Raw genomic sequence first — 27,565 nt, forward strand, 5'->3', positions numbered from 1 at the left:
TGATGAATATTACCTGAAAATCTATTGAGGGATATTTAAGTCTCATTTTCAAAGAGACAATGATTTTCTTCTTTGAGAATTGAAATTTTTATAGAAGCATAAGAGTGGAAAAGTCGTGCGTAAGTATTTTGCACCCCCTAAATAAATACAGAAAAATATGCGTTTGTAATTTAATTTGTAAAGAATACAATAATTTTTAATAACTTTTCGTCCTATACGAACACTAAAAAGGCCTTTTATGAAGTACATCACAGATTCGGCCAGGCCCAATACGGGATGACCAAGTGATAGGACTTGGCCCGACATATCCAGGACAGACTACCCATAAAAAATCCCTAAAGTTCTTCGAGATTTTGATATACGCGGTAGCATCGAGGGAATAATTAACTGGGTTAATCAAGGAACACCTATATGGAAAATAAGAAAAGGAAAATCCGACGAAAAAGAGGTGGACACGTGCTCCAATATACGGGTACCCCTGATATTATCCATAGCCAGCGCCGGATTAAGCCTCTAGCGGGCCCTAGACAAAATTTAAATTGGGGCCCCATATAAATAAGTTGCTTGTAAACAAATCTTAAATAATGTCACTTAAAATTTTTATTAATAATAGAGAATACAAACACTAATACAATAATAATTGTACAACAAAAGAGTTTCTGGTACAATGAGAAATGTACAGCAAGACCCCGCTTAACGCGGGGGATGCGTTCCTAGACGACAAAGCGCTAAGCGATACAGCGTTAAACGAGACTATTTTGACATATAATAATTATAGTAAATAAATTTTACTATAATTTTAAGTTATTTTTATATAAATTTTCGCATAATAATATATGTTAAATAACACAAACTTGTTTTTTGCGATGAAGTCCTATAGTTTCATTGGTCGCTTTCTTTTTCTTTCCTTGAGCAAATGTCGGTAGCAGAAGATCGCATCAAAAATGCCTCTTTTTGCTTTGGCACTCCTATCAAAATCTCGATCTTTCGCTACAATTTGGTCAACGATTTCGGTTATCGTTACCAAACTTTTCATAAGGAAATCTGTAGCAAGTTCTTCGGTTCTTCGTCTTCAGAATTTCTATTTTCCAGTTCTACACGAATTCCTTGTTCTGCCAGTTCTTGAAGTCGTCGTTGGTAAGGCTCTTACCAGAAACCTGCAGTAACTTCCCAATATCCTGCTCGTCTACATCTCCTGTATCGATTAAGTTGACAATTTTGTCAACCTAACGATATAGCGATAGACTCTTCTCGATGAAAATTCTTCGATACCTCCAGCCATAACTTCTTCCACACTCCGTTCACGCATTTATCAGTTAATTCTTGCCAAGAGAAGTCGGTATTTCCTATGGCATCCATGATGTTATATTTTTTCCAAAATTGAACAAAATAAACATAGATTCAAGGGAAGTACAGCGCTACGATAAATTGCCACCTTTTGCTGATTGGTTCGTGTTTAAGAATAATTGTATTATATATGAATCAATGAAATACCGCGTTAATTTGAATCAGCATAAATTTTGAGCGTTTTTTAGGCGTCAAGCAGACCGCGTTATATTGAATCAGCGATAAGCGGGGTCTTACTGTATATAATTTTAGCCATTAATCAGCCTTTCAAATATTTAAATTTTTCGTTTTTGGATTTTCATTTCAGAAAATTGATCAATCTAGCCGTTTGAGAGTCTCTCTTTCTTTAGTAAGCATTGTTAAAGACCCTTTCCTGTCCTATCGAATTTCTTAAATAATTTTTAACTCGTTTTAAAACAGAAAAATTTTGCAATGAAACCGGGCCCCTCCGAATTACGGGCCCTAGACATTTGTCTAATTTGTCTATTCGTTAATCCGGCCATGTCCATAGCTATAGAAAAAACTATTAGAAACTTGGTAAATGTAGAAAGAAAATCTCAAACAAGTAAATCCGAAGGATCATGAACTCACTTCAGATTATAAATTCTGTCCTTATTGTATTATTTATTATTCATTAACATTAACTTAAAATAACATCTTATGCCAACGTTAGTATTTCTGTATCAGACAAAAATCGTATGTTTTAATTATACAGTATATTTTTTGTTGGTTATTAAAATTTGCATTATTGTTACTCCAATCAAATATTGAGAATAAATTTGACTTCTGTTTCTTAAATCTGCGATTCTTCTTTGTGCAGTCACATGATCACATTATTTCAAGCTTCTTTATGTTTTACATAATTTATGTGGACACCTAGTTGTCCGAAGCGGTAAACGCCTCAGCCAGTCACTTTGAGGAACTGAGATTCGAGTGAGGATCAGGAATCTCAGGAATTTTTCAAGGAAAATCTATGCAAATATATCGAGCTCCGTCTTTCACTACCCAACTGCCCCATTGTGGGCTCCGTCAAACCCGCGATGTTTCTGGTTATAAAGATCCTCTTAGTGTCTATGGACAAAGAATTCAAAACTAAAAACAAAATTTTCTATCTGATCCAATGACATCTGTATTCCATAGCCGTTCCATACCAGTATGGATAAATAGATGTCATATTGTGGTAAACGGCTACGGCACGTTTATGTTATTGGACCGGAATCATAATAACATTTTTTTTTTAAATAACAATTTTGCCTATGCTCGTTTATTTATAAAGTCAGTTTTTAATAAAAAAAAATAGAAATTTTCATATCGCAAAATCAAAAGTTTGGTTAAAATTTCTTATTTTTTCAATGATTGTGTATCTAAACAAGAGACCAGAATCAAGCACATTGAAAATATAGACTCATATGTAAATACGTTTTTATTGAATAATTATATTGCCATATCCGTTTACATTACATTGTGCACATATAAAACATTTAATTGGTATTCGGGAAATGATTAAATATGTTAGAAAATATTTTTTTGCGGCATAATTCAAATGAATGAAGATTAAAACGCAAATCCGCGTATTAAAAATGGCTATTTTTTACTTTGCTTAAAAACAGAACTTTTCCAAGTAATTTCAAAATTAGTCAAAATGTAATTCTTTATATATTTAGTAATAAATTAAGACAAAAATAAATTATTCTGAATTATGTCTATGATTTTTAAATTAGACATAGTCTAACATATGTCATGCTTAGATTAAATACTTCAGTCGTACAATTAAATGTTACATATGTTTATATACACAGTTCAAATGTAGAAGATGTAATATATAACTGAACAATGATCAAATATTTTATAAAATATTGTTTAATATAGTTTAAATGAATAAAATTACAATGCTGAAACGAAACACGAAACCGAATTCTAGAAAATCTGCGTGTTTTAAAATGAATTCCGAATTGTACTGCTATATTTAACTAATTCTGTATACGGGCACTTACTAATTAAGATATAAATAAATTCTTCATAATTATCTCTATAATTTTTATAATTGATATATTATATATCATATGTTTACATACATATATTTATCCCACAATGCAATGCATTATTATTGTGTGACGTCATTGTTCCAGCTGGTGTTGTAGAGAAGAGAAAGACATCTTGAATTCGAAAGTTGTTTTTTTTTTAATAACTAATTTTGGTTCGTCATCGATTTTTCTTATGTTAACATGTCACTCGTTTACGATTTTTGAAAGTTTTGCATAAGATTATTATCAAATTTTGTCATTAAATAAGAATTTTTAAAAGTCAACTTTTAAAATAGGTAAAATTTGTTTTTAGTTCTATTTATAATGTTATTCGATTTTCCTGGTTAATGTTAATACGTTTATTATATATTTGTTTATATTAATTATCATCGTGATGTTGAATTTTAAATTGGTTTAATCCATTGTTAAATATTTTAAATGACGTTATACAATTTTTGCTTTTGTTGTTTGTTTTTTCCCTTTGCTGATCGAATTAAACAGTTTGTTTATTAATCGATTTCTTCTCTATTCCATTAATAAATATTATTACTATTTGTATAGAATTGCATTTTCGTTTAATTTTAAGTAAATTAATAATAATTTTTCTTTATTTTTTCAGTTTTTTAATTATTCATTGTATTTTATTGTTATTTACTCAAAACAATAACAATAAAAACTATGAATGTGTAATGATTCATATCCGTACTTTATGTTAATTAACATAAAATATACATTGTTTTACTTTAGCTCAAAACTTACAGAATTTTTTTTTTTTTACTAAATAGGTTTTTTATGATAAAATTACAGCTGTTACTTCTTTTTTGTGGTCAAAATTAATTTTTAAATATCATCTTTTCTATGTAGGAATACTTGAAAAGTACATTGTTAATTGAATTCATTTGTTTACATTAAAAATATGTTCTTGTTTATGTTAGATTATTATCTGTTTTGACTTCTTTAAAAGTTTATTATTTAATGCATTAATCAATAACATTTGCAGAAATAATGAATGATTAGGATTTTATATATATATATATATATATATATATGTTTATGATTATAAAAATATTTAGATGTGAAAATAATAATTAAAAATAAACAAGAATAGTTAACTTTTATCAGCCAAAGTTCAAAGAACAAATCAAATATTTGATGTTGCATTACAATAGACAAAAAGCTACAGAATTTTGAATCTCATAGAATGTTGTCAGGAAATGGCAAAATCATTTAACCTCATTAAAAGTTAATTATACATATACATTTATTATTCAATAAATTACAGCCATTGCACAAATAATCATGTAATATATATATACACATCCTTGTGATAATGTTTTGTGATAATTGTATTTTGTTTTTATGTAGTATGAATAAACATATTGAGTAAGAAAAGAGTTAGCTGTATCTAATCAAACTGAATCAAGATTAAATTGATAATATATAGGAAATTCAACTGAAAAATTTTTAGAATCATCACTGAAATAAAAACTAAATGATAGACTGTTAGGTTTATCTTTCTAAAAATAATCATCTCTTATGTTGATACAATGATTTTCAGCATGTCTTGAAATTATTTTAAATTATGTTAGAACATCATTTTTAATTTTTTTAACATTTTTCTTAGTATCAAAACTCGTCAGTATAATTTTATTTTAGAAAATGCAAATGGAAAGGAGAAAAATTAGATGTAATTAATTAGCATTCTCTAATAAATTTAATAAAAATTTATCTGTAAATGATGTACTATGAGCCATTGTTATAATTATGAGCTTACAATTTGCATAACTATCTAAATTGATGTACTATATGTTAATGTTACTTTATACAGTTTTTAGATTGTTATGCAAACTATTATGACTTACAATATTTATTATTACAAGTTTTGAAAGATGCAATATTTAAAAAAATTTGACAATTAATTTGTATGGCTAAGTTCATCATAAGTACGCAAAAGCATACAGGAAACATTCTAATATGTCTAATTTTTCTTTTTTTCTGCAGGCTTATTAACATTGTTATTTGTACATGCTGGTGATAAAAGTTTTGCATATTTCTAATTGTTGTCATTTGTAATGATGAAGCAAAGAACAAACATTAAATTTATTCTTCCTAACTCATAATGAGTGACAAAACAATGTTTTCAAAAAAGCATGGAATAAAAATGAAAAGGTTTTCAGGAACATTTGGTACATTATCAACATGTGTGAAATATTTATATATTAGAATAAATTATATTTCAAAATCGAATCTCAATACAATACTATATTATGATCATTTGATAAACATATCCATTAACCCCTTCTGAACAAGGATATTTTCAGGTACTTATTAGTAAATGTATATATATATATATATATATTTCAAGTGATTAAAAATTATACAAATTAATAATAAATTTGGCAATGTGTTTTCTTATTTCTATGTTCTGCTTGTCAGAGTTAACCTATTGTATTTCTTTGATTCTAATATAGATCATGGGTTTAAAATTAAATTTTTAGAATTTTTTTTATGAATAATATTTAACAAAACCTAATAAAATTAATTATTTTAAAGTAACAAAAAATTTAAAGAACAATATAAATGCCATGAATAAGTAATGTTTTGATAGTTCTTTTTTCATGGTCTTGTGTACATATAACAACTTTTTCTTTTAATGGCTTAAAAAGATTTTAAGCATTAAAAAGAAATTAAAATAAATGTTCACTTGAACTGCTATGAACAGCATAGCTGAAAATATAGATTATTTGTGTATAATGTATGATCTATTCATAAGGACTGTTGATTTTTGATTTGTACTGTGAATGTAAGATGCCATCAGTTTAAGACACTCTCTGTTTTGTGCAAATATAAATAGGTAAACAATAGAAATGGGATGTTTTGGTACAGTAATTATAGCTATCCATAATGGACTTGCCATAATTTTTTTTGACTGTTATGATGTCGTACAAAATTTGAAATTTATGGTCTAGTCTTTGGATGCATTATCAATACTCAAGATTGTACAAGCAATCGTTCCAAAGCTTCACAAAGTTGAAGTGGCTTGAATCACACAAAGGTTAAAAGTTCTCATCAAAATTAGCAAAATGTAGTTCAACTAGATGGAAAACTGTTATACTTGGTAGTCTTGAGTACTCTAGTATTCAAAATAGCTATATCATAACTGTCATACTCTAATCCCATGGTTCTCAATCCATGGTCTGCAGAACACAGGTGCTCCGTGAAGCCATTTCAAGTGTTCCATGAAAAATCAAATATACAATTAAAAATTATTGCAAAAGAAAAATCAATACGATGTAAAATAATTTTTGTATGGGAATGTAATCAGCAAATGCCAATGTTGTCATCTACTAGACTGAGTGTGCTTGACTTAAAAAAGGTTTGCCACCCCTGCTTTAAAGCTGATGTATTGTAAGTTTTCCATGAAAAAAAATGTCAAAGTTTAGTGTTCCCTGACATCAAAAAGATTGAGAACCACTGCTCTAATCATCTGTATCCAAACAGTCATGCCAAAATGTTCTAGCTCCTAAAAATGTATCTTAGAACTGAGGAAAAAAATATGATATTTATTTTATATAATGTTAACTGATGGTAACAATAGGAAATAACTGAATATACAATACATAGTAGTTCAGTTTTAATAACCAAACATACCTAAAAACAGGATCATTTTTTGACAAGCTAATTATTATTAATTCATTTAATTACAGAATTTGGCATAAAAACAAGAGTTAAGTCATTATCTTTTATTAAGATTAATAATCAGAAATTAAATTTGAATTTTAATTAATTAGTTTAGAAAATTCTGAAGAAAAAAAGATTGACTCAAAATGGCTCTTGAAAATGCAACTTTTACAACCCATGCAGCTGTGCCATTGGGATTATGCTACTTGAAGTTCTGTTTGATGTGCATTTGCAGACTTACATCAGGTTAGATCAATGTTTCCAACATTTTTGGCTGACATAGCTCTTGGAGTAGCTGATAAAACCCCATACTCCCTAGGAAAAATTATATTTGTAATAATCTAATAAAAGATCTGGAACTGTTTCAATTTTTGAATGCATTGCATTCATTAATCTGAATTCATAGATATTTTTAAAATGATAAAAAATAACTAGGAAAATTGTAGGAAAAATAAAACTAATTTGATTTGAATACTTCCAACTGCTGTATGCTATTTGCTGCACATGGTCTATATTTTTAAACTTAAATAAAATTTGCCAATGTCTCATGTACCCATTGTGCTACTTAGCATAACCCTGAGGATATATTTATCTCCAGTTGGAAAAGAATCGGATCATATAATCATATAGGTTAATTGCTCATTATACTGTCAAATTCCATAATTTAATTACAGTAGACCTCCTATAACACGGTAGATACGTTTCGTGTTATATGAATCCGTGTTGTATGAGTCACTTAAATACAGTCCGTGTGCCGGGTTGTGATTGGCTCATGTAGTTAAGTGACTCGTACAACACAGATTCATATAACATGGAACGTATCTACCGTGTTATGAGGGTCTACTGTACCATAAATTCATGCAAATGGGGATTGTTTGTATTTAAAAGTCAATTTGACAGTGGGGGCAAGTTATGTTGTGGGAGATGTTATATGCTGATTTTAATTATGAACTCTTCAAATAGTTTTTCTTTTGCCAAAAGTCACTAAAGCAGTCTTTAGGAAATGTGAAAAATTCTTTACACATTAGACAATATTCATTTGCCTTTGTGATTTTTCTTTCATTAGCACAAAGGACATATATATACAATGATAGCCAAAGGTTTAGCAACAGATGAATAAACTTATCACATACATTAGATTCATTAAATTAATGAATGCCATATTGGCATTTATTTTCATTCACATGATGGATAGTAAACAAAGAAATATAAATCCAGATGGGCCAAAAAATTCCCAAAAACTTTTTGGGATGGTCCAACCCAGATATTTTAAGTCCTCTCATCACTTGGCTGCCCCATTACCAGTCTGACTGAATCCATAATGGATCTGAACAAAAGACCATAGATATAGCATAAGTGGCTTTTGTAGAGATTATAGGCTTGTTGCCTAGTAAAGTGGTTTTAATACAGCTGGTTAAGGAAACATATGACATAACTTGTTTCATTTACAGCTGGTTAAGCAAGCCAATTGTGACGACCGGGTAAAACTGACCAGTCCGTTTTAAATTTTATTGTTCAAACCCCTCGGGAGATAGCGATCAAGATTCAAAAGATGTGCAGTCTTCCGCCGGCAAACTCACTTCCCTCCTCCCCGGATCTAACCTCTGAGTCAAGGAACTCGACTCATCATCTACCGTCATCGCAGCGGACGAGACCGGGAGTATAAATAGGGGGGAGATATCTAAGAACGGGGTCGGTCGCTGAAGGTCCGCACAAGACACCCGACCCGTAGGATCCGTCCCGAGAAGCGAAGGCCAATTCGAAGACGCCGGAGCCTCCGCCTACGAGCCCAATCCTGCCGTCCACCGCCAGAGAAGACGTCTGAAGATCCTTCAGCCCGAGCCGAAGAACATTCAGCGATTATAGTCGATAACCGAGAGGTATGAATCCCCCAACAATTGTGAACTCTCTCTCTCTCTCTCGCGATTAGGGACGGGATGCGTAGCTTCGATGTAGTAGATCCTATGTTCTAATAAATCTTATCTGTGTTGTGCTGTTACTATGAATATTGCCTTTTTCTTATCGACGACCCCACACTTCCTCCACTCGACCTGACAATTAACTAACCGATCCCGACAAGTCGGGATATTACGATAAATTTAGCCATCCTAGACAGTGGGTTGGGTCTTGCCGACCTGAATGCCGAGAAAGAAAAAAGTGGTACGACTCCGTCCTACCTCCGGCGTTCCCACACAATGCAGTGTTCAAATGAAACAAGTTATGTCACTGGTTTGCTTAACCAGGCAATGTGTCCTGTGGCCTCTGATCTCTATATTTATCTTAATGCTAAATGCACACTGTGATAGGATTGTCAGATGAGGCTCTTTATTGACATTTGGGATATATAACAAATATTAAACTGAATATAAATAAACAGAAAAATAATACTCTTCCTATTTTCCAGAAAAATTGCTTTTGGACTCTTGTGTGACATAAATAGTATCGTATAGTATCATATACAACACTGTGAAAGGTTTTTAGGCTGTGTCTCTGTGTTACACAGAGACACAGCCTAATTACTACAGTGTTATTAGAAGAAGTCATTATTGTGTCATAAATAGTATATTTAAGCACTAAATTTTTCTTGCTATTTGGCAATTCTGTACAATGGTTGAGGTTTAGGGCTATTTCCAGAATTTGGAGAAATGATTCTTGTTTATTTTCACTTTTTGGTCTATAGGGTTAAGGTAGGAGATAGATTCAAAATGAAAATATTAGCACAAACATAGGTATCTTAATCAGAAGAAAAAGAAAGCAAGAACTAGCAGATACTAAACTAAAAATTACAGATTGTTGTAAATTACAACAGATTCTACTTCATCTGAACCCAGATGACATATAAGAAATATGTCCTTTGATAGGTCTCACAGTCACAGTCACATTTGGTATGTCACATTTCAGTCAACATTTAAATCAGAAGTTTGAAAATGCAAAAGTTTGACTTAGCCAAGCTTATGATTGTTCAGAATTATGTATATTTGTCCAGTTTTCCCAACTTATTTATTGCATGTGTATTCTTTCTCATAGTGTCTGTCATTGGAGCGTGGCATCTGCAGAATGCCCATTTTTTTAAATTTAAGCTAATCAAGAATTATTTGCAAAGTGCAAATGAGTAAATAGGCTATCTGTTTCGGCTGTTCTGTGAATAGAAAATAAATGGCCATGATATTAGATACAATTGAAATTTTGCATTTGCAAAAATTGGTAAATAGCCATTTAAGCTAGCCATATCATCATCATATGATGATAATTACTGTAGAAACCTTTAACCGGTGAAAATCTGCTCAAAGTCCCTCAGCAAATGTTTTCGGACACTTCACTGTGCCCTTTCTCAAGCTTTCTTCTCTTCTTAAAACGATTTTCGAATTATCGAACACCTATTTCCGCGATGCAAGTGCCAACCGAAAATTCAAAATGTTCGAATAGCTTCCAAAGAAACTCTAAATGAATAAAACTTCAACCGAAACACTTAAAAATGCTCCACAACAACTTTAAAAAACAATCACGTGAGCAGATCTATGCCGATGTAATACGATGCCAATTTTAGAAATTTTAAAAAATTTCTCCACCATTCTTTTAAAAAACGATCACGTGAGCAGTTCCATGCTGATATAAAACGATGCCAGAAACTTACTCTAGGGTGCCAAACCATTCATACCCAACTGTGTCCGAACCCCTCTTACTCATACGCTTTACGTTATTCTCACATTCTTTGCGTTCTGTTCCTTTATTCTGTCCCCTTTTTCTGCAGTAGTGCATGCCATGCCAGCGATAAAGTTACTTCATTTGTTGCATTGATTGGTTGGAATGACTGGAAAGCTTTACAAATTTCTATTTGTTCCAACCATCTAATGTGGTCTGCGCATTTTGTGGTGACTAGTAGTTTAGTGGCCTTGACGTCTGGGATGATTTCTGGATCCGACGCATATATTGCTAGTGAGGTGTTAGCTCTGCCATGCTGAATGTCTTTCTGATGTTCTTTCCATCTCACTTCCACTGCACGCTTCATGGCTCCTATGTACAATAATTCTCTGCTGCATTTATGATCCATTACTGGGATTGCGTACACCTAGGATTGGTGTTATTTCTTGAGAGTAGAAAACTTGCCCTTATCATTACAAATGAACTTGCGTAGGTTTGGAAGTGGGGATAGTGGTAGGACAAGGTTACGCTGCTTAAAAATATCAAATGCATATAGAAAGGGGTCCAAGGTATGGCAACGATGTTTGGACCACAGAAAATTCCCTCTTACTGCATAGCGTAGTGCTTGAAAATAGTGATCATTTTACCATATTGGGCACATGCGTAAATTTAGCACATGAAAACAAGCAGTGCATACCGCCAAACATGTCTAATTCAGTGTTTACCGGGACTTGCAAAGATGATAGTAAGAAAGCCCTTCTGATGAGGGCGGCAATGACAGCATTGAGTTGTTTTATAAATGCCTGGAAAATCCCCGCGGCTGCATTGATACTAAATTGTAACCTATTGATCTTAAATGCCCTTTTATGTGTAATAACCATTTGAGTCCTGGCTGTATCATCATCTACCCTGAGCTGCTGATATGCCTGAACCAGATCAAGCTTGGCAAAAACTTTCACATGTCCTAGATCTGCCAACAAGTGATTGATTGCTGGGATAGAGTGGTGGGCCACAGGCATTAAGTGTAATTTTATAATCCCCACAGATGAATACTGATCTATCTGGCTTCAAAATCAGCACAATGGATGTAACCCATTCAGGATCTGTTATTGGCTCTAAAATTCTCTGCTTGATCCATTTTTCAAGTTCATCATCAACTTTTTGATGAATCCTCAATGGTACATGCCTTGCCTTTAATCCAGTGGGTGTTACATTCAGGTCTAATTTAATTGCAATGCCCTTCTTAACCCCTCTTTGAATACACTTGGAAACTCTTCCATCAACTCCTGGATTCAGTCTCAGGAAATGCGATATATTCCTGAGATACATATTCTTAACTCTTTGAACCAGTTTCTTCCTAGCAAAGTTATGTTGTTTCTCCTCACCACAACCAGTAGAAGTTTTTGGGTGCAGTTGTTGTGTGTGACCTTCACCTGACATTAGCTGACAATTTGAACTTGTTTCTTTGAGTGCCCACACAAAACAGTGTGGAAAGGATATAACTTTAGGGAACTGCTACCAAAAAATTTGTTAAACATGTCTTCTGACACGATAGTATACAGAAATCCCAAAGCTACTTGGAATCGACTACTCTTCCTGTTAATTTTGATTAATGTGGTGATTGTCTCAGTTGACAAAGGATTAGCTACTTGATTTGTGTAAACCACTGATTTGGCTACTTTTTTTGATTGAGATGAAATGGAAAAAGAACGTTTCTCTGAATATCATACTTTCTGAATGTTATCATACTTTCCTGATTTTCCACAACGGAAGCATTTGTTCTTTCGTTACACGCATTCTTTGCAATTATGCTTTCTTCCACAGCCTTTACAGACATTTACTGAATCAGGGTAGCTTGGTTGTTTTTTGTTCTTAAAATTGACCCTATTATATTCCTGATGTGTTCATGAATGTCTATTACCTGATTCTCTCTTGTTATTGATTAGACCCTACTTCTGCTTCAATGCCCACATTAGGACTAACTTTTGTGTAGCAAACAGATGCTTCAGCATTAGGCCTCTTCCTGTGCCTCTAAAATTGTTGACTTTTTTGAGTTAAAAGGAGTGTTTCATTCAACAGTCCACAAACAATTTTATTGCATAACAATTCCTCTAAGTGAGGACTAAATTTGCAAAATTCTGCAAATCTGCACAACTCTGCAATATAGACAGACAGAAATTCTCTTACCATTTGATCATGTCTATAAAATTGGTTCCTGTGAACAATTCATGAGGGTTGTGGAACAAAATGTGACCTCAAGACATCCTTCAGTTCTTCAAAGGGTTTTGTGGCTGGCAAGTTGGGAGACAAAAGAGACGTCAAGAGGTTGTACATTTCTTGTCTGCTTGTTGTCAGCAGAATAGCTTTCTTCCTCTCTTCGTTTTCTATATTATTAACAATTAGATAAGCGTTGAGCCTTTCAGCATAGGGAATCCACTCACTTGAGTGCATAGGGTCAAACTCTTCCAGATGGCCAAAGGTAGTCATTGTTTTCCACTCCATGTGGTACCAGCGAATATTGTGCTTACTCTACTTCCTCGGGCTCATTCTTAATCCAATCCCATCCTTGTCACCAAATGTAAGATTCCTGCAAATCTTACTGAATTGTGTCTGAGGAAGGAAATAGATACAAGCCTTTAACACATTACATATTTATTTGCTATATATAGTTATATGTACAGAACAGAGTCAAAGAAGAGGAGGTGCCTGCAGTTTTTCAGCTTATATATTGGGCAGCCAAGTCCTCAGATGCTGCACTTGATGTGCCATTTGCAATCCATAGTGAGACATGACATGACATAACTTATGAAGGTTTTAATTTTAATAATTTACATGTTTATCAGCATTTTTATCTTTTAAATTGTGTTGGAAGTTTTAACTCAAAGATTCTGAAAAGACAGAGCCATAAGCATAATTCCTTTAATTTAATAATCCAAATGAAGAAAATTAACAAATTTTTAAGAAATTTACCACCATTCTATGTGAACATATCATGGAGATGTCTTGTCGATTAAAAAAAAATGTTCCATATTGAAGAGGGAAAGAAACACATTTATGGCATTGATGAAATATAGTCTGACAAGGCATGTAGTGAATTGATGTTCCTTTCCTAAAGAAATAATTCACAATAGTATTAGTTTAATTGACTTCAATTACATTTGACTTTACAGTAAATTTGTAAAATAGTTGTGTAATACATTAAGTATCTTCTGTGATTTTCCAGACACAAACAACTCTTCTTGACTTCTTTTCAAAAACATAAATGAGAGTATCTTGCATGATGCACTGTGTTTAGGTATTTACAGCAGCCTTCAGTAATGGTATTGTTTTTGGACAGCCTTTGTATACATATTCTTTAGCAGTCCTCTAGAAGTACTGAGTGAGATTTGGTATTGTGTTAGCAGAAATCCTTTGAGATTATGCTACCTTCAAAGAAGTCTTTCAAGAATTCCACATATGGTATGTAGTGTGTATAGTTGCACCATCTTATTGGAAGTACCTATTTAGTATGTCATTCTCATCAAGCTGGGCAACAGATTTGCAAGTAGACTTTATGTTAGACGTCTGTGTTTAACAACAACTCAATGATAGTGCTCGTGAGAAGAGCGCAAGATTTCGTCCCATTATTTTAAAATTAATATCCTCATTTTTTTTTAGTTCTTAGTTGTTTCTTTTTGTTCTTTCTCCATGCAGTCAACTGCTTTGTGATTTATGTCTATAAGAATAACTACAATAAAGTTTTTTTGAAGACATTGCTGGTATGTATAATTTGTCATCCTATCCTGCACTGTGAATGGACAAATTATTGTTAGCATATCAAAACTGAAGTTAATGATAAAAGATCTTAACCCTAACACTTTAGACTTAAATATGACCTCAAAAAATTTGGGACTTGTAATTCTTCTTTTTGAAGGTGCTACCCAAACACTAATTTTCTGCTCATATAATGGTGTATTATGAAAGAAATGTGGATTTCCTATGGACTACAAGTGAGTGTTTGAGAGTTTACATAACTAGATAAATGTAACCATGCTCCATCTGTATAAAATGTGTGGTCAAGTACCTTTATATCATTATCATATATGAACTACTAATATCAGTGACAGTAACATTTCCTGTTATTGTGATTTGCAAGTTTCATTTCCTGAACAGCACACACCTTGTAAGAGAAGAATTTGAGTTTCTGTCAAACTGCTTTTTATGCAGATTTATAACCTACATCTGTCTCCTGTGCCAATTTTTGTAACAATTTTGATGGACTTGTCATGACTTTATTAGAAATATCCAACAATTACTCCTTAGACAAAATGATTGGCTATCCACTTTCCAGTCAGTTAAAATTTGTTGATGAGATCTGAGGAACTGTGGAATTTGGAAACATTTTGGCTAATCTGTGTTTTTATTACTGGAACATGAAACACATATTATGAGAAAAATGTAGTCAATGGTTAGCATACTGCTTTTCAATGGTTAGCATACTGATGCAGTCACATTTTCACTGATACACATAACACTACAGTGCTAGTATCATCCACCGGTGAGAAATATTGCTTGTGCAGTATGATGTGCATCAGCATATGTGCAGAACTGCAAGCATACAACCACTACAGAGAGAGATGTTAGAATATCTACACCTGAGAACAGTACAGTTTCACGTATCTAAAAACCTTTTACCAGTGCGCATATCATCACTCTAAACCAAGTAACTACAAACGTTTTTGAACCTTAATGGTTCTTCTTCAGGTAACGATCCCCTAACAGAATGCGCTTTGATTCAAAGTTGTGAAGAAAGTAAGAGCAGACAAGAGCAAGTCACTAGTACTCACGAAGAGGGATACCTACGACAGATTACTAGAAGAGTATATCAACCATATGTGATGCAGCATCACTAGCAGCAACGCCACCGCCATTTACATTCAAAGGTTAAATGATTCGCCAGTACCAAACTAGTGAGACGGCTGGAGCTAAAAAAACTTCATTTCCGAGGCACCAGACACTCCTAGAATGTTCGTGTTCGCAAAACTCAACAAGCAGGGGTATGAGCTAAGACCTGTGGTTGATAAAGCCAGGGCACCTACTATTAAACTTGAGAAAGCCACGCACAGGATGCTGTCACCTCTCCTGGAAGAATACCCATACTCACTTAACTCTCCAGTGGATGTTATTTCCAAGATTAAACAGTTACCTACACCACCTAAGTACATCACCGTCTTAGACTTTAAAGCACTATACCCATCCATTAAATTCCCACCTGTATTTTGCACAATCAGGGATACCCTATTTAACATTGTAAATGATAACACATTGCACCAACACATCCTGGAAATGGTGCATTTGCTTTGCTACAACTCCTTCTTCCAGTTCAATGGAATAACATATGAATAGCAAAGAGGGGTCCCAATGGGCAGCCCCATCGCAGGGAACCTGTATGAATTAGTAGTGAGGAGGCTGGAGTCGAAATTCACTCCAAAATATCTCCCTAACATCCTATTATATACAGCAGTGCCGCTAGCTGTTTGAGCACCCGTGCGAAATACCGATTATGCTGCCCCTGTTTAACAACAACTAATTACGCTGAGCTTGCCAGTAATACCAATTTGCCACCCCCTGGACGTGTCACCCGTGTGCAGTGCACGCTTTGCACGCCTGCTTACAGCAGACTTGATTATATGAGATATATTGATGACATTCTAATCCTGTGGAAAGAGGAACTGAACATGTCGGACCTAGTGGAGGATATCAATAACAACCCATACGGCTTAACGATAGAAATAGACCAGGCACACCCTACAGAGGCTCACTTCCTAGACATCAGCATTAAGATTGATCGCACCACCATCCAAACAGCAGTTTACCGCAAATCAAGCGATGATTGTTTATACATACCAGCAGGATTATGCGACCTTCCACAATACAAAGTAGCCATGTTTAAAGCCTTGATTAGGAGAGCACATACGCACTCCTCTTTTCAAAGTGCACTCTGGTCTGAAATGAAATTCATAGAAGCCATAGCCGAACAACACAGTTACCTCAGGCTTATTAAGAAACTGCGCAACGATATGCAACATCAGGAAGCAGACCGTAACCTACTTCCCTATGTTACTTCAAGTGACAACATCCCGATCACATATAACCCGGTTCTGAAATCCTTGTACAAGGAGATTGCCAAGAAAAAGAATATCCGTATTTTAAATATTCTTGAAACTGTGTTTTCTTATATGTTGAGCATCAAACACAAGACCGTGTTATTTATTAAACACTTGGCACTTTTCCACCTCTATTAGTTGAGATGAGATTTTATTTCACTCGTTTCGGGCATTTCGCCCCTCTTCAGTCAACGTTAATTCCTTGAACTCAAGGGTGCGCGTGTACAGCACAATTTGGACCTCAAAGTTACAGCGACAAATGTACATGTTCTACATACAGTTTTTGAATTGAACGCAATAAATCTTTAATCTTCTTTTTGACGAACTTTTTTCCCCTTCTTGTTGACAAACTTCATTGTTGTTCTATCTTGACATAACACCAAATCCAAACACTTATTACTTTAGCTAAAAAACTCACTTTTCATCTGGCACTAGCTCATTATTATGCAGTTGTGTGTTGACTATTTGCATATTCTGTTGGTCATGACGATCTGAATTTACATAATTAACTTCATAGCCAAAAGTAGCCAAGTTAGGCTAAATCTGTTTTTTATTTTTTATTTTTTATATGACTATAGTATTCTCAACCAGTTCTTGTTTATATTTATGCTTAAATTTTTATTTATAGAATTACTGGACTTTATGATAGCCACACTCTCTTTAAATTTTCTATTATAAGCGTACTTTTCTTTATATAAAATTTTTGCACCATCTTGATCTATATTACAATTATTAAGTAGGCAATGATCGTGAAATACAGAATTTACCCGATTATATCTTAAGTCAGCAACGTGTTCCTTTAATCTGATATTTAACTTACGTTTCATTTCTCCAATATAAATACTATTATTCTTACAAGTACATGAAATTTCATAAACGACATTCTTTGTTTCTTTAACTTCTGTTCTAGCTTGCTGTATACTGTTTTTATTTTTTAATCGGGATTTAAGTTGTGGCGACTACTTCCGAAGCTCACCCGATCGCCACCAGAGGGGGTTCAGAAGGATATAAAAAGACGGTTCGAACAAGTGCCACTCCCTTTTTCTCGACTTTTTTGTCTTCGAGTGTCAGCTGTTTAACCAGGGCGAACCTTGAACTCTTTGTTTGGCGAACATCACCACATTGGTGACCTGAACGTGATCCAATTTCAATCCAATTTCATCTGGATATTCACGCCACCAATTCCAGCAATTTTTTTTTTCTCCTCATAATCGGATTTACTGTTTATTTTATTTTATGACATTTTTGGTCGATCACGTGGCCACAGAACAACTTTCAAGTAATTTCCTGTGTCCATGCTAGGTAAGCGTATCATTTTTTCTCACTTATCGGAATTCCGTCCTCCTGTACGCCCGGCTATCGAAAAATTCGTGCGTTTTACATTTTAATCGATTACTGTGCCCTTATCCCTTGTTCTGGAAATCACCATGTCGCTAAACGATCAACCGGACAGAATGGCCGTTAACGTAACTTGGGTCGCTGTAAAGCCTCCGCCGTTTTGGAAGCCGAATCCGACGTTATGGTTCGTGCAGCTAGAGGCACAGTTTGCCATCTCCGGAATCTCCGCGGATTCAACCAAATTCAACCATGTGATTTCCGCAATCGAATCTGATGTGCTCAACTCAGTCAGCGACTTAATTTTACAGCCACCGGCCAGCGAAAAGTACGAGGCCCTCAAGAAACGCCTCATAGATCTACACTCTGAGAGCCAAGAATCAAAGATTCGCATGCTCCTGCAAGGCTTGGAATTAGGAGACCAGCACCCATCACAGCTGTTAACACGTATGCGTGCTCTCGCCGGTGAGACAGTTGGGGAACCACTACTAAAATCCTTATGGCTATCGAGACTACCAGCGAACACACAAAGTATTCTTGCCGCGCTAAGCGAGGAGCTACCCAAATTAGCTACGATAGCTGACAAAATCTCTGACCTGACGATCACTCAAAGTGTAAATTCTGCTTCGAGTCAGCAATTAACTCACCCTTCCTCGTTAGAGCTTCAAATTGAGCAGCTTACCAAGCAAGTAACAGAGTTATTGGCCATAGTGCACCGCGAGCGATCACGTGAAAGGAACAATACTCGTCCGTCGTATGACACCAGGAAGCGCAGTCAGTCTCGAGGCCGTTACCGCCGGTTCAAAGAGCCAACCAATAATCAATGTTTTTACCACACTAACTTTGGTGTGAGAGCCAGGAAATGTATGCCTCCCTGCTCTTTTCAAGCTGTGGGAAACTAACAGAGCGGCCGTCTGGGGCCAACAGTTGCGATCGCTCGATTGACCGTATTTTCATGGCCGACCCGTCTACAAACTTGAGTTTTTTGGTTGACACAGGTGCGGATGTGTCAGTGATTCCAAAATCTCTCTCCCTGCAAGAAACCCCGGGAAGCTAGTTCTCTTTGCTGCCAACGGCACGAGAATCTCGACTTATGGCACCAAGCTGCTAACGCTGGACTTTAATCTTCAAAGGAGCTTTCCGTGGCCTTTTATCATCGCCAATGTCATGCAACCGATTATAGGCATAGACTTTCTAACCCACTTCGACCTCTTGGTGGACGCACGGCAAAACCGTCTCATAGACGCGTCCATGCAGTTCAAGTCTAGAGGTACGGAACGCCCCAAACCAACTGTAAATCTCACCATCACCACCGTTCACGGAGATTCCGAGTTCCAGCGACTGCTGGCAGAATTTCCTTCGATTACGAATCCCTCATTAGTGGCAGCAAGAAGCAACAAGGCTTCTATTTTCCATCATATAGAGACAACAGGCCCACCAGTATTTTGCAGACCGCAACGCCTTCTCTCGGACAAGCTCAAAGCTGCCAAAGCAGAGTTTAGTTACATGCTACAGCAAGGCATCTGCCACCCATCTAAGAGTCCGTGGTCAAGCCCACTACATCTGGTTGCCAAGCGTAATGGTGACTGGCATCCCTGTGGGGACTATCGCCGTCTAAATGCCGTCACGGTGCCTGACAGGTACCCAGTCCCACACATCCAGGACTGCACGCAAGTGTTAGAGGGGTCGACAATCTTCTCTACACTTGACCTTGCGAGAGCCTACCATCAGGTACCTGTCCATCCAGCAGACATCCCGAAAACGGCAGTCACAACACCTTTCGGGTTGTTCGAATTTCTGGTGATGACATTCGGTCTACATAATGCAGCCCAGACCTTCCAGAGGTTCATTAACCAAGTCCTCATTGGTCTGGATTGCTGCGTACCTTACTTTGACGACGTGTTAGTGGCATCAAAGAACCAAGAAGAGCACATGCGACATCTCTGAGAAGTTTTCCAACGTTTCCTCGAATACGGCGTAACCTTAAATCCTTCTAAGTGTTCCCTAGGTCAGCAGACCGTGACTTTCCTCGGCCATACGATTTCAGCAGAGGGTGTGAGCCCCCTCCCGGAAAGAGTTTCATCCATTCAAAAATTTCCCGAACCTACTACCATCCGAGAGCTGCGCCGTTTTTTGGCAGTGCTAAACTTCTACAGACGTTTTCTGCCCAAAGCCGCGCACGTGCAAGCACCACTCAACTCTTTTCTAGCCGGAAATAAGAAAAATGACAACACAAAAATAGTTTGGACTCCGGAAGCGCGATTGGCATTCTCTCAATGCAAAGAAGCACTTGCAAACGCTTCTTCGTTAAACTTTCCATTGTCTACGAGGCCGCTTGCACTTATGGTCGACGCCTCAGACACGGCTATAGGTGCCATCCTGCAGCAGAAGTACCAAGGAGCATGGAAACCTCTCGCTTTTTTCTCCAAGAAGTTGACGACAGCACAGCGAAATTACAGCACATATGACCGTGAGTTATTGAGCGCCTATGCAGCTGTGAAACATTTCCGGCACATGCTGGAAGGTCGAAACTTCATCCTTTTTACAGATCACAAACAGCTGACCTTCGCATTTCGTCAACGCTCCGACAAAGCTTCTCCGAGACAACTTCGCCACCTCGACTACCTATCACAATTTACAACAGATATTCAGCACATAGAAGGCTCTCACAATATAGTTGCTGATTCACTATCCCGTATATCTACGATAGACATGCCATCGCAGATAGACCCGAAAGAACTCGCCAACCAGCAGCGAACCGACAGTGAGCTTAAGGAACTGCTGGACAAGCCAAATTCCACAGGGCTGTCATTCAAACCGCTTTCAGTCGACGACTCTACTTGCCAACTCTACTGTGACATCTTGTCGGGGACCATACATCCCTATATACCGTCATCGCTGCGCAGAGAGATATTCGACATGCTGCACAACCTGTCGCACCCAGGCATCAGAGCTACGATTAAGCTCTTACAACAAAGATTTATTTGGCCATCCATGAAAGCCGACGCCACTGCCTGGACTCGCTCCTGCCTGCAGTGCCAATGGTGCAAAGTCACCCGTCACACCTCAGCTCCTCTCACCAATCTATCCATGCTAGACGAACGTTTCTCGCACGTTCACATCGATATTATTGGACCTCTACCTCCATCTCACGGATTTGCTTACTGTCTGACCTGTGTAGATCGCTTTACACGTTGGCCAGAAGCAATTCCCATACCAGACATCACAGCGGAAACAATAGCGAGAGCATTCTACTCCAGATGGGTTGCTCGCTTCGGCGTCCCGAAGCAGATCACCACAGACCAAGGTAGGCAGTTTGAAGCGCTTTCAAGCGCTAGCCAGCCTAATTGGTTCAAAACGTATTCGCATCTCTCCCTACCACCCAGCCTCCAACAGGCTGGTCAAGTGTTTGCACCGTCCACTCAAAACAGCACTAAAATGCCACGCTACCGAGAGGTGGACTGAAGTGCTCCCAACCATCCTCTTGGGTTTGCGCTCTACCGTCAAGGATGGAATCAACGCCACGTCAGCAGAGATGGTATATGGAACCCACCTACGACTTCCGGGAGAGTTCTTCGCTTCGGAATCATGTTCAGTGATCGACCCAACCTCCTTTGTCGGGCAGCTACGCGAAACGATGAGAAACCTGCGTCCAGTAGCAACGACTGCACACTCGAAACGTGCAGTTTTCGTTCACAAAGAACTATGCACCTGCAGTCACGTATTCATTCGTCGTGACGCAATTCGCAAGCCTCTACAACCCGTTTACGACGGACCATACAAGGTGATATCTCGACAGGGAACGGTATACAAAGTCCGAATTGACGGACGAACGTCATCCATACATGTTGATCGGCTGAAGCCAGCCTTCACGCCATCCTCCGAAGTCGGAGCCGATTCCGACATCCCAGCTCCAATCACACCGTCCCATACTCCAGTCCAGCCAGTTCCAGCTGACACGTCGACCTCCACCAAGGACGCCGCACCGACGACAACTACCCGCTCAGGACGTCGTGTTCGGTTCAACCCACGCTTTCTCTAACTCCTCGTACCTTCGGCACTTGGGGGGGAGTACTGTGGCGACTACTTCCGAAGCTCACCCGATCGCCACCAGAGGGGGTCCGGAAGGATATAAAAAGACGGTTCGAACAAGTGCCACTCCCTTTTTCTTGACTTTTTTGTCTTCGAGTGTCAGCTGTTTAACCAGGGCGAACCTTGAACTCTTTGTTTGGCGAATATCACCACAAAGTTTTTCATATTTAGGTGCGAGTTTTATGTCTACCTTCCTTAATTCTTTATTAATTTCTTCATATAATCCTTTTACATGTGGAAAACTAATATATCTTATTTCTGAGCCTTGTTTTTCTGTTTTTTGTTTGTCGTTGCTGTTTGTTTTATCATTTATTTCTTTTTCCCATTTTGTAATTATATGGTTTGGGTATCCATTTAATAGAAATTTATTTTTTAGTTCTTTTATATGTTTAGACATATTACTTGATTTACTGGTTCTATTTTTAATTTTTTCATATTCCATTGCAAAAACATTATATTTGATATGTAAAGGTATATTAGAGTTATATTTAATAGTTGTACTGATAGTGCAAGGCTTTTTAAAAGGTTCAAATTCGACACTATTTCCGTTCCTTGTAATCTTAACGTCCAAGTAGTTAATGCTGTTATTAATACTATCTTCTTCTTCTATTTTAAACTGAATTCATTTATTTAAATTATTTATAAGAACTTCTATCTGGCTGATTGTAATTTCAGAAATATTGTACATAATCAGAATATCGTCAACATATCGTCTGTAAAATTTTATACCTTGAATTTTATTATTTATTTCATCTATATTGGTCATTACTAATTCAGCAAGTTTAGGTCCCATAACTGATCCCATACTGATACCTTCATTCTGGGTGTAATAGTTACCTTCTATTTCAAAATAATTACTCCTGTACGAAAACTCTATTAGATCGGTGATCTGTGGTGTTACATTAAGTTTTTTTAATTTTTCTTCAATTATATCCCATGCTATGGAGATTTCAATTATATCTAAACTAGCCATTTTAAAGGTGCTTTCTATTTTCATATTTTTTAGATCTGTTAAAAGCTCATCAGTGTTAGATATGGCAAAATTAGAATTTTGGTAAGACTTAAGTTCTTGCTTTAGAAATTTTTCAAGATTATATAGCGTTGAATATTTGAAGTCTACTATGGGTCAAACTTGTTTGCCATCTTTGTGAGTTTTAAGTTGAATATTAATTTTTGGTTTGCGATCGTTATGATCGCTTAAGATAAAGTCTTTTTCAGCTTTAGTTAATTTATTCAGTTTATGTAATCTTGTGACTCTACTTTTTAGCTCTTTATATATAATATCTTTGGGTCTATCGGGAGTTGCCTAAAGTTTTTGCTTTCGACTAATTCGCATTTCTTATTTTTTACTCAATCAGCATATACGATGGTAACTTGTTTCGATTTATCTGCCTTAATTATCTCTAGCCCATTATCAACCAGGAATGTTTGTACTTTGCTAATGTTATTTTTATATTTATAATAATTTTTGTCTTTTATAACAGTTTTGCTTTTTTCCCTTTGTTATGTATTTCTTAATTTTGCTACTAAGAATAGTAGCAACTTGTAGTACTTGTAAGAATAATAGTATTTATATTGGAGAAATGAAACGTAAGTTAAATATCAGATTAAAGGAACACGTTGCTGACTTAAGATATAATCGGGTAAATTCCGTATTTCATGATCATTGCCTACTTAATAATTGTAATATAGATCAAGATGGTGCAAAATTTTATATAAAGAAAAGTACGCTTATAATAGAAAATTTAAAGAGAGTGTGGCTATCATAAAGTCCAGTAATTCTATAAATAAAAATTTAAGCATAAATATAAACAAGAACTGGTTGAGAATACCTATAGTCATATAAAAAATAAAAAATAAAAAACAGATTTAGCCTAACTTGGCTACTTTTGGCTATGAAGTTAATTATGTAAATTCAGATCGTCATGACCAACAGAATATGCAAATAGTCAACACACAACTGCATAATAATGAGCTAGTGCCAGATGAAAAGTGAGTTTTTTAGCTAAAGTAATAAGTGTTTGGATTTGGTGTTATGTCAAGATAGAACAACAATGAAGTTTGTCGACAAGAAGGGGTAATAGTTCGTCAAAAAGAAGATTAAAGATTTATTGCGTTCAATTCAAAAACTGTACGTAGAACATGTACATTTGTCGCTGTAACTTTGAGGTCCAAATTGTGCTGTACTCGCGCACCCTTGAGTTCAAGGAATTAACGTTGACTGAAGAGGGGCGAAATGCCCGAAACGAGTGAAATAAAATCTCATCTCAACTAATAGAGGTGAAAAAGTGCCAAGTGTTTAATAAATAACAGGGTCTTGTGTTTGATGCTCAATATCCGTATTATTTTTAGAAGACGTGCTACAATTTTTGAATTGTTAAGAAACGGAAAAGATACAGCGGACCAAAATAAACTTCCCGGCATCTACACCATCCCCGTCATGGATCACAGGTGTAACAGAAGCATGATATACATAGGATCAACCAAAGGTCCCTTTGAAACGTGTATCAAAGAGCACGTAGCTGATATTAGGCATGGAAGAAACAGCACTGCTCTAGCCGTTTACTCTTTGGACCCCGACATTGAACTCATTTTCACCCAGGCAAAAATCATTCACACCACCCACTGCACTAACCACCTCAGATGGTTGGAGGCAATCACATATGTCTTAATGCTATTAATGATGGTAATTGCATTAACTACAAGGACGAAATAGCTCTACCGATAGCATGGCAGGCTCTACTAGATAAAACAATAAGTTAGAACATGACAAGCGTAGCGCGCAAGTCCGTATTGACGTCATCGGGTCGGGACAACGTTCCAGATTGTATTTCTTCACAACTTTGAATCAAAGCACATTCCGTTAGGGGATCATTACCTGAAGAAGAACCATTAAGGTTCGAAAATGTTTGTAGTTACTTGGTTTAGAGTGATGATACGTGCACCGGTAAAAGGCTTTTAGATACATAAAACTGCTATTACTTTTTATTGAATTAAATAACTTTACACGTGGACTTCACGAGTAAACGACATGGCTGACTTGCATGCGGGTTGTTTACATTAAAAAAAAAGTTAACTCTGCTGCTACGCGACAGAGGGAGCCTTGTCATATTTTTTCTTTTTATTACAACACTTCCTCCAAAAGAAAAAATAAGACTTGCTTAATGATTACATGGTTACAATCTTCGTAAACCAATCTTTTCTCTTAGCAGTTCAAATTGGACACGTTCAAGCGGCTTCGTCAACAGATCGGCCAATTGGTTCTTTCCATCGATGTGCTCCAATTTGAGTTCACCATTTAAAAATCTGTCACGTACATAAAAGTGTCGAACCTCGATATGTTTGGACCGTTGATGAAATTCCGGATTCTTTGCTAGCTTTATAGCACTTGCGTTGTCAATATATAGCGTTGGAGGCTGCTTTGGCATTTCAATCAATTCAGACAATAAACGTTGTAGCCAGATTAATTATTTTGCTTCTTCACTTGCTGAGATAATCTCTGCTTCAGTTGTGGAAGTTGCCACTACTTTTTGTAATTGGTTAGTCCATGATATAGCTCCATTCGAGAATTTCGCGATAATTCCAGTTGTTGAACGTCTTGTCCTCTTGTCACCAGCGAAATCTGAATCACTGTAGACTTTCAGTTCTTCTTCTTTATTATAAATGATGCCCCAGTTCATAGTACCTTTCAAGTACCGAAATATACGCTTTACCTGATTCCAATTTTGAATAGTTGGTTTCTCTGTAGCTCGAGCAGCTTTATTCACTGCAAAGGCGATATCTGGACGAGACACAGTTGCAAGATACATGAGACAGCCCACTGCCTCACGATAGGGTATATCAGATGACACTGCCTCGTCGAGATCACTTTCTTCACAGCCAACAGGGGTTGAGACTGCATTTGATTCAGCCATTTGGAATCTTTCTAATATTCTTTTTGTGTAATTTTCTTGACTTACTGTAATTGATCCATCTTCATATTGTTTTATTTTCATCCCAAGAAAATTGTCGAGAGACCCTGTCGTCATATTAAATTCTTGTTGCAGAGCTCTCAAAAAATCAGCGATCTCTTTCTTGTCACTGCCGACAATAAGACCATCATCTACATAAATTGCGATATACAGTTGCCTTTTATTCTGGTTTCAATAAAAAAGACAAGGATCTGCAGTACTGTTTTGAAAACTTGCTTTCTTCATAAATCCGATAAATCGTTTATTCCAGCAACGTGGTGCCTGCTTCAGCCCATACAGACTTTTTTTCAGGAGACATATTCGACCGGTACCATCATCGAAACCCTCTGGTTGTTCCAAATACACTTTCTCTTCAAGTATGCCATTGAGGAAAGCTGTCTTTATGTCAAACTGTTCCAATTGCATATTCTTTGCAGCTGCTACTGCTAACAAGGTTCGAATGGTGTCATAACGTGCGACAGGACTAAATGTTTCCTCGTAGTCAATTCCTGGTTTTTGGGCATAACCTTTTGCAACCAACCGAGCTTTGAAGCAAGTGCTTCCATCACTTTTAGTTTTCTTGCGCAGAACCCAACGATTATTCACAACCTGTGCATCCTTCGGACGTTCGACTAACCTCCATGTGTCGTTTTGTTTTAGAGATTCCATTTCTTCGTGAATGGCATGCATCCATAGTTCTCTCTCATTCGATTGCAATACTTCAGAAAATGAGTTTGGGTCTTTGTATTCCCCAGCAACAACTTCTGCCATCATTAAAAATTCATTGCTTTCCATCCAGGATGGTTTACCTCGCTGTCTCTTGCTTCTCCAGTTTTCTTTGTCAGAAGTTTCATTATTTTGCTTCGATAAAAGTTCCGTTGATTCTTCTCTTTTATCACATTCACTTTGATTTTTGCTTCCTCCAGAAGAAGACGCCATGACGAATTCTTCAGTTTTGATTTGATTTTCTCCGTTTCGGCATGTGACCTCCTCCGGTTCCTTCACCTCAGACAACGGAGTGCACCGACCCGATGTCGGCTGCTGCTCTTGAGGAAAGTCAAATTCCACAGTATCACTTTGCCGATTGCAGACGACTTCTGGTTTGAATTTCACATTGTGACTCATAATCACTTTTCTTTGAGAAGGAATCCAGACTCGAAATCCATCCTTATCGTTAACATACCCAACCAACTGTCCGAAAATAGCTTTATTGTCAAACTTCAATCGAAAATTCTTGTTTACATGTACGTAGCATCCAGTGTCGAAGATTCTCAGATGATCAAGTCTTCCTACTTGTCTACCATACCATAATTCATAAGGAGCTTTGTTCTGAACTGAAGATTTTCCA

General features: G+C 36.4%; 5 protein-coding genes across 5 annotated transcripts in view; 3 read left to right on the top strand and 2 right to left on the bottom strand.

The window, feature by feature from the left end:
* LOC136976887 (protein Spindly-B-like) overlaps window positions 1-27,565 on the bottom strand; it is a 126,346-nt gene that overhangs the window by 54,083 nt on the left and 44,698 nt on the right. The window lies entirely within an intron of this gene.
* The window catches only part of LOC136976886 (protein-L-isoaspartate O-methyltransferase domain-containing protein 1-like), a 45,891-nt gene continuing 21,781 nt past the window's right edge, over window positions 3,456-27,565 (top strand). Inside the window, exon 1 of the mRNA XM_067272258.1 lies at window positions 3,456-3,667. The gene's annotated coding sequence lies outside the window, so the exon portion shown is untranslated. The remainder of the gene's footprint in view (window positions 3,668-27,565) is intronic.
* On the top strand, window positions 18,289-19,077 carry LOC136976899 (uncharacterized). Its single transcript, XM_067272270.1, has one exon. The coding sequence runs from the start codon at window positions 18,295-18,297 to the stop codon at window positions 19,075-19,077; it is 783 nt and encodes a 260-aa protein (XP_067128371.1). The 5' UTR covers window positions 18,289-18,294.
* Window positions 21,711-22,217, top strand: LOC136976910 (uncharacterized). Its single transcript, XM_067272281.1, has one exon. It carries the CDS (start codon window positions 21,711-21,713, stop codon window positions 22,215-22,217), a length of 507 nt encoding a protein of 168 aa, XP_067128382.1.
* On the bottom strand, window positions 22,272-23,240 carry LOC136976911 (uncharacterized). The gene is made up of 2 exons (XM_067272282.1): window positions 22,997-23,240; window positions 22,272-22,873 (listed from the first exon to the last, which is right to left on the bottom strand). Exons 1-2 carry the CDS (start codon window positions 23,238-23,240, stop codon window positions 22,272-22,274), a joined length of 846 nt encoding a protein of 281 aa, XP_067128383.1.

The sequence above is a fragment of the Centruroides vittatus genome, unplaced genomic scaffold (assembly GCF_030686945.1).
Source record: "Centruroides vittatus isolate TY-2023 unplaced genomic scaffold, ASM3068694v2 contig_426, whole genome shotgun sequence".
Lineage (NCBI taxonomy): Eukaryota > Metazoa > Arthropoda > Arachnida > Scorpiones > Buthidae > Centruroides > Centruroides vittatus.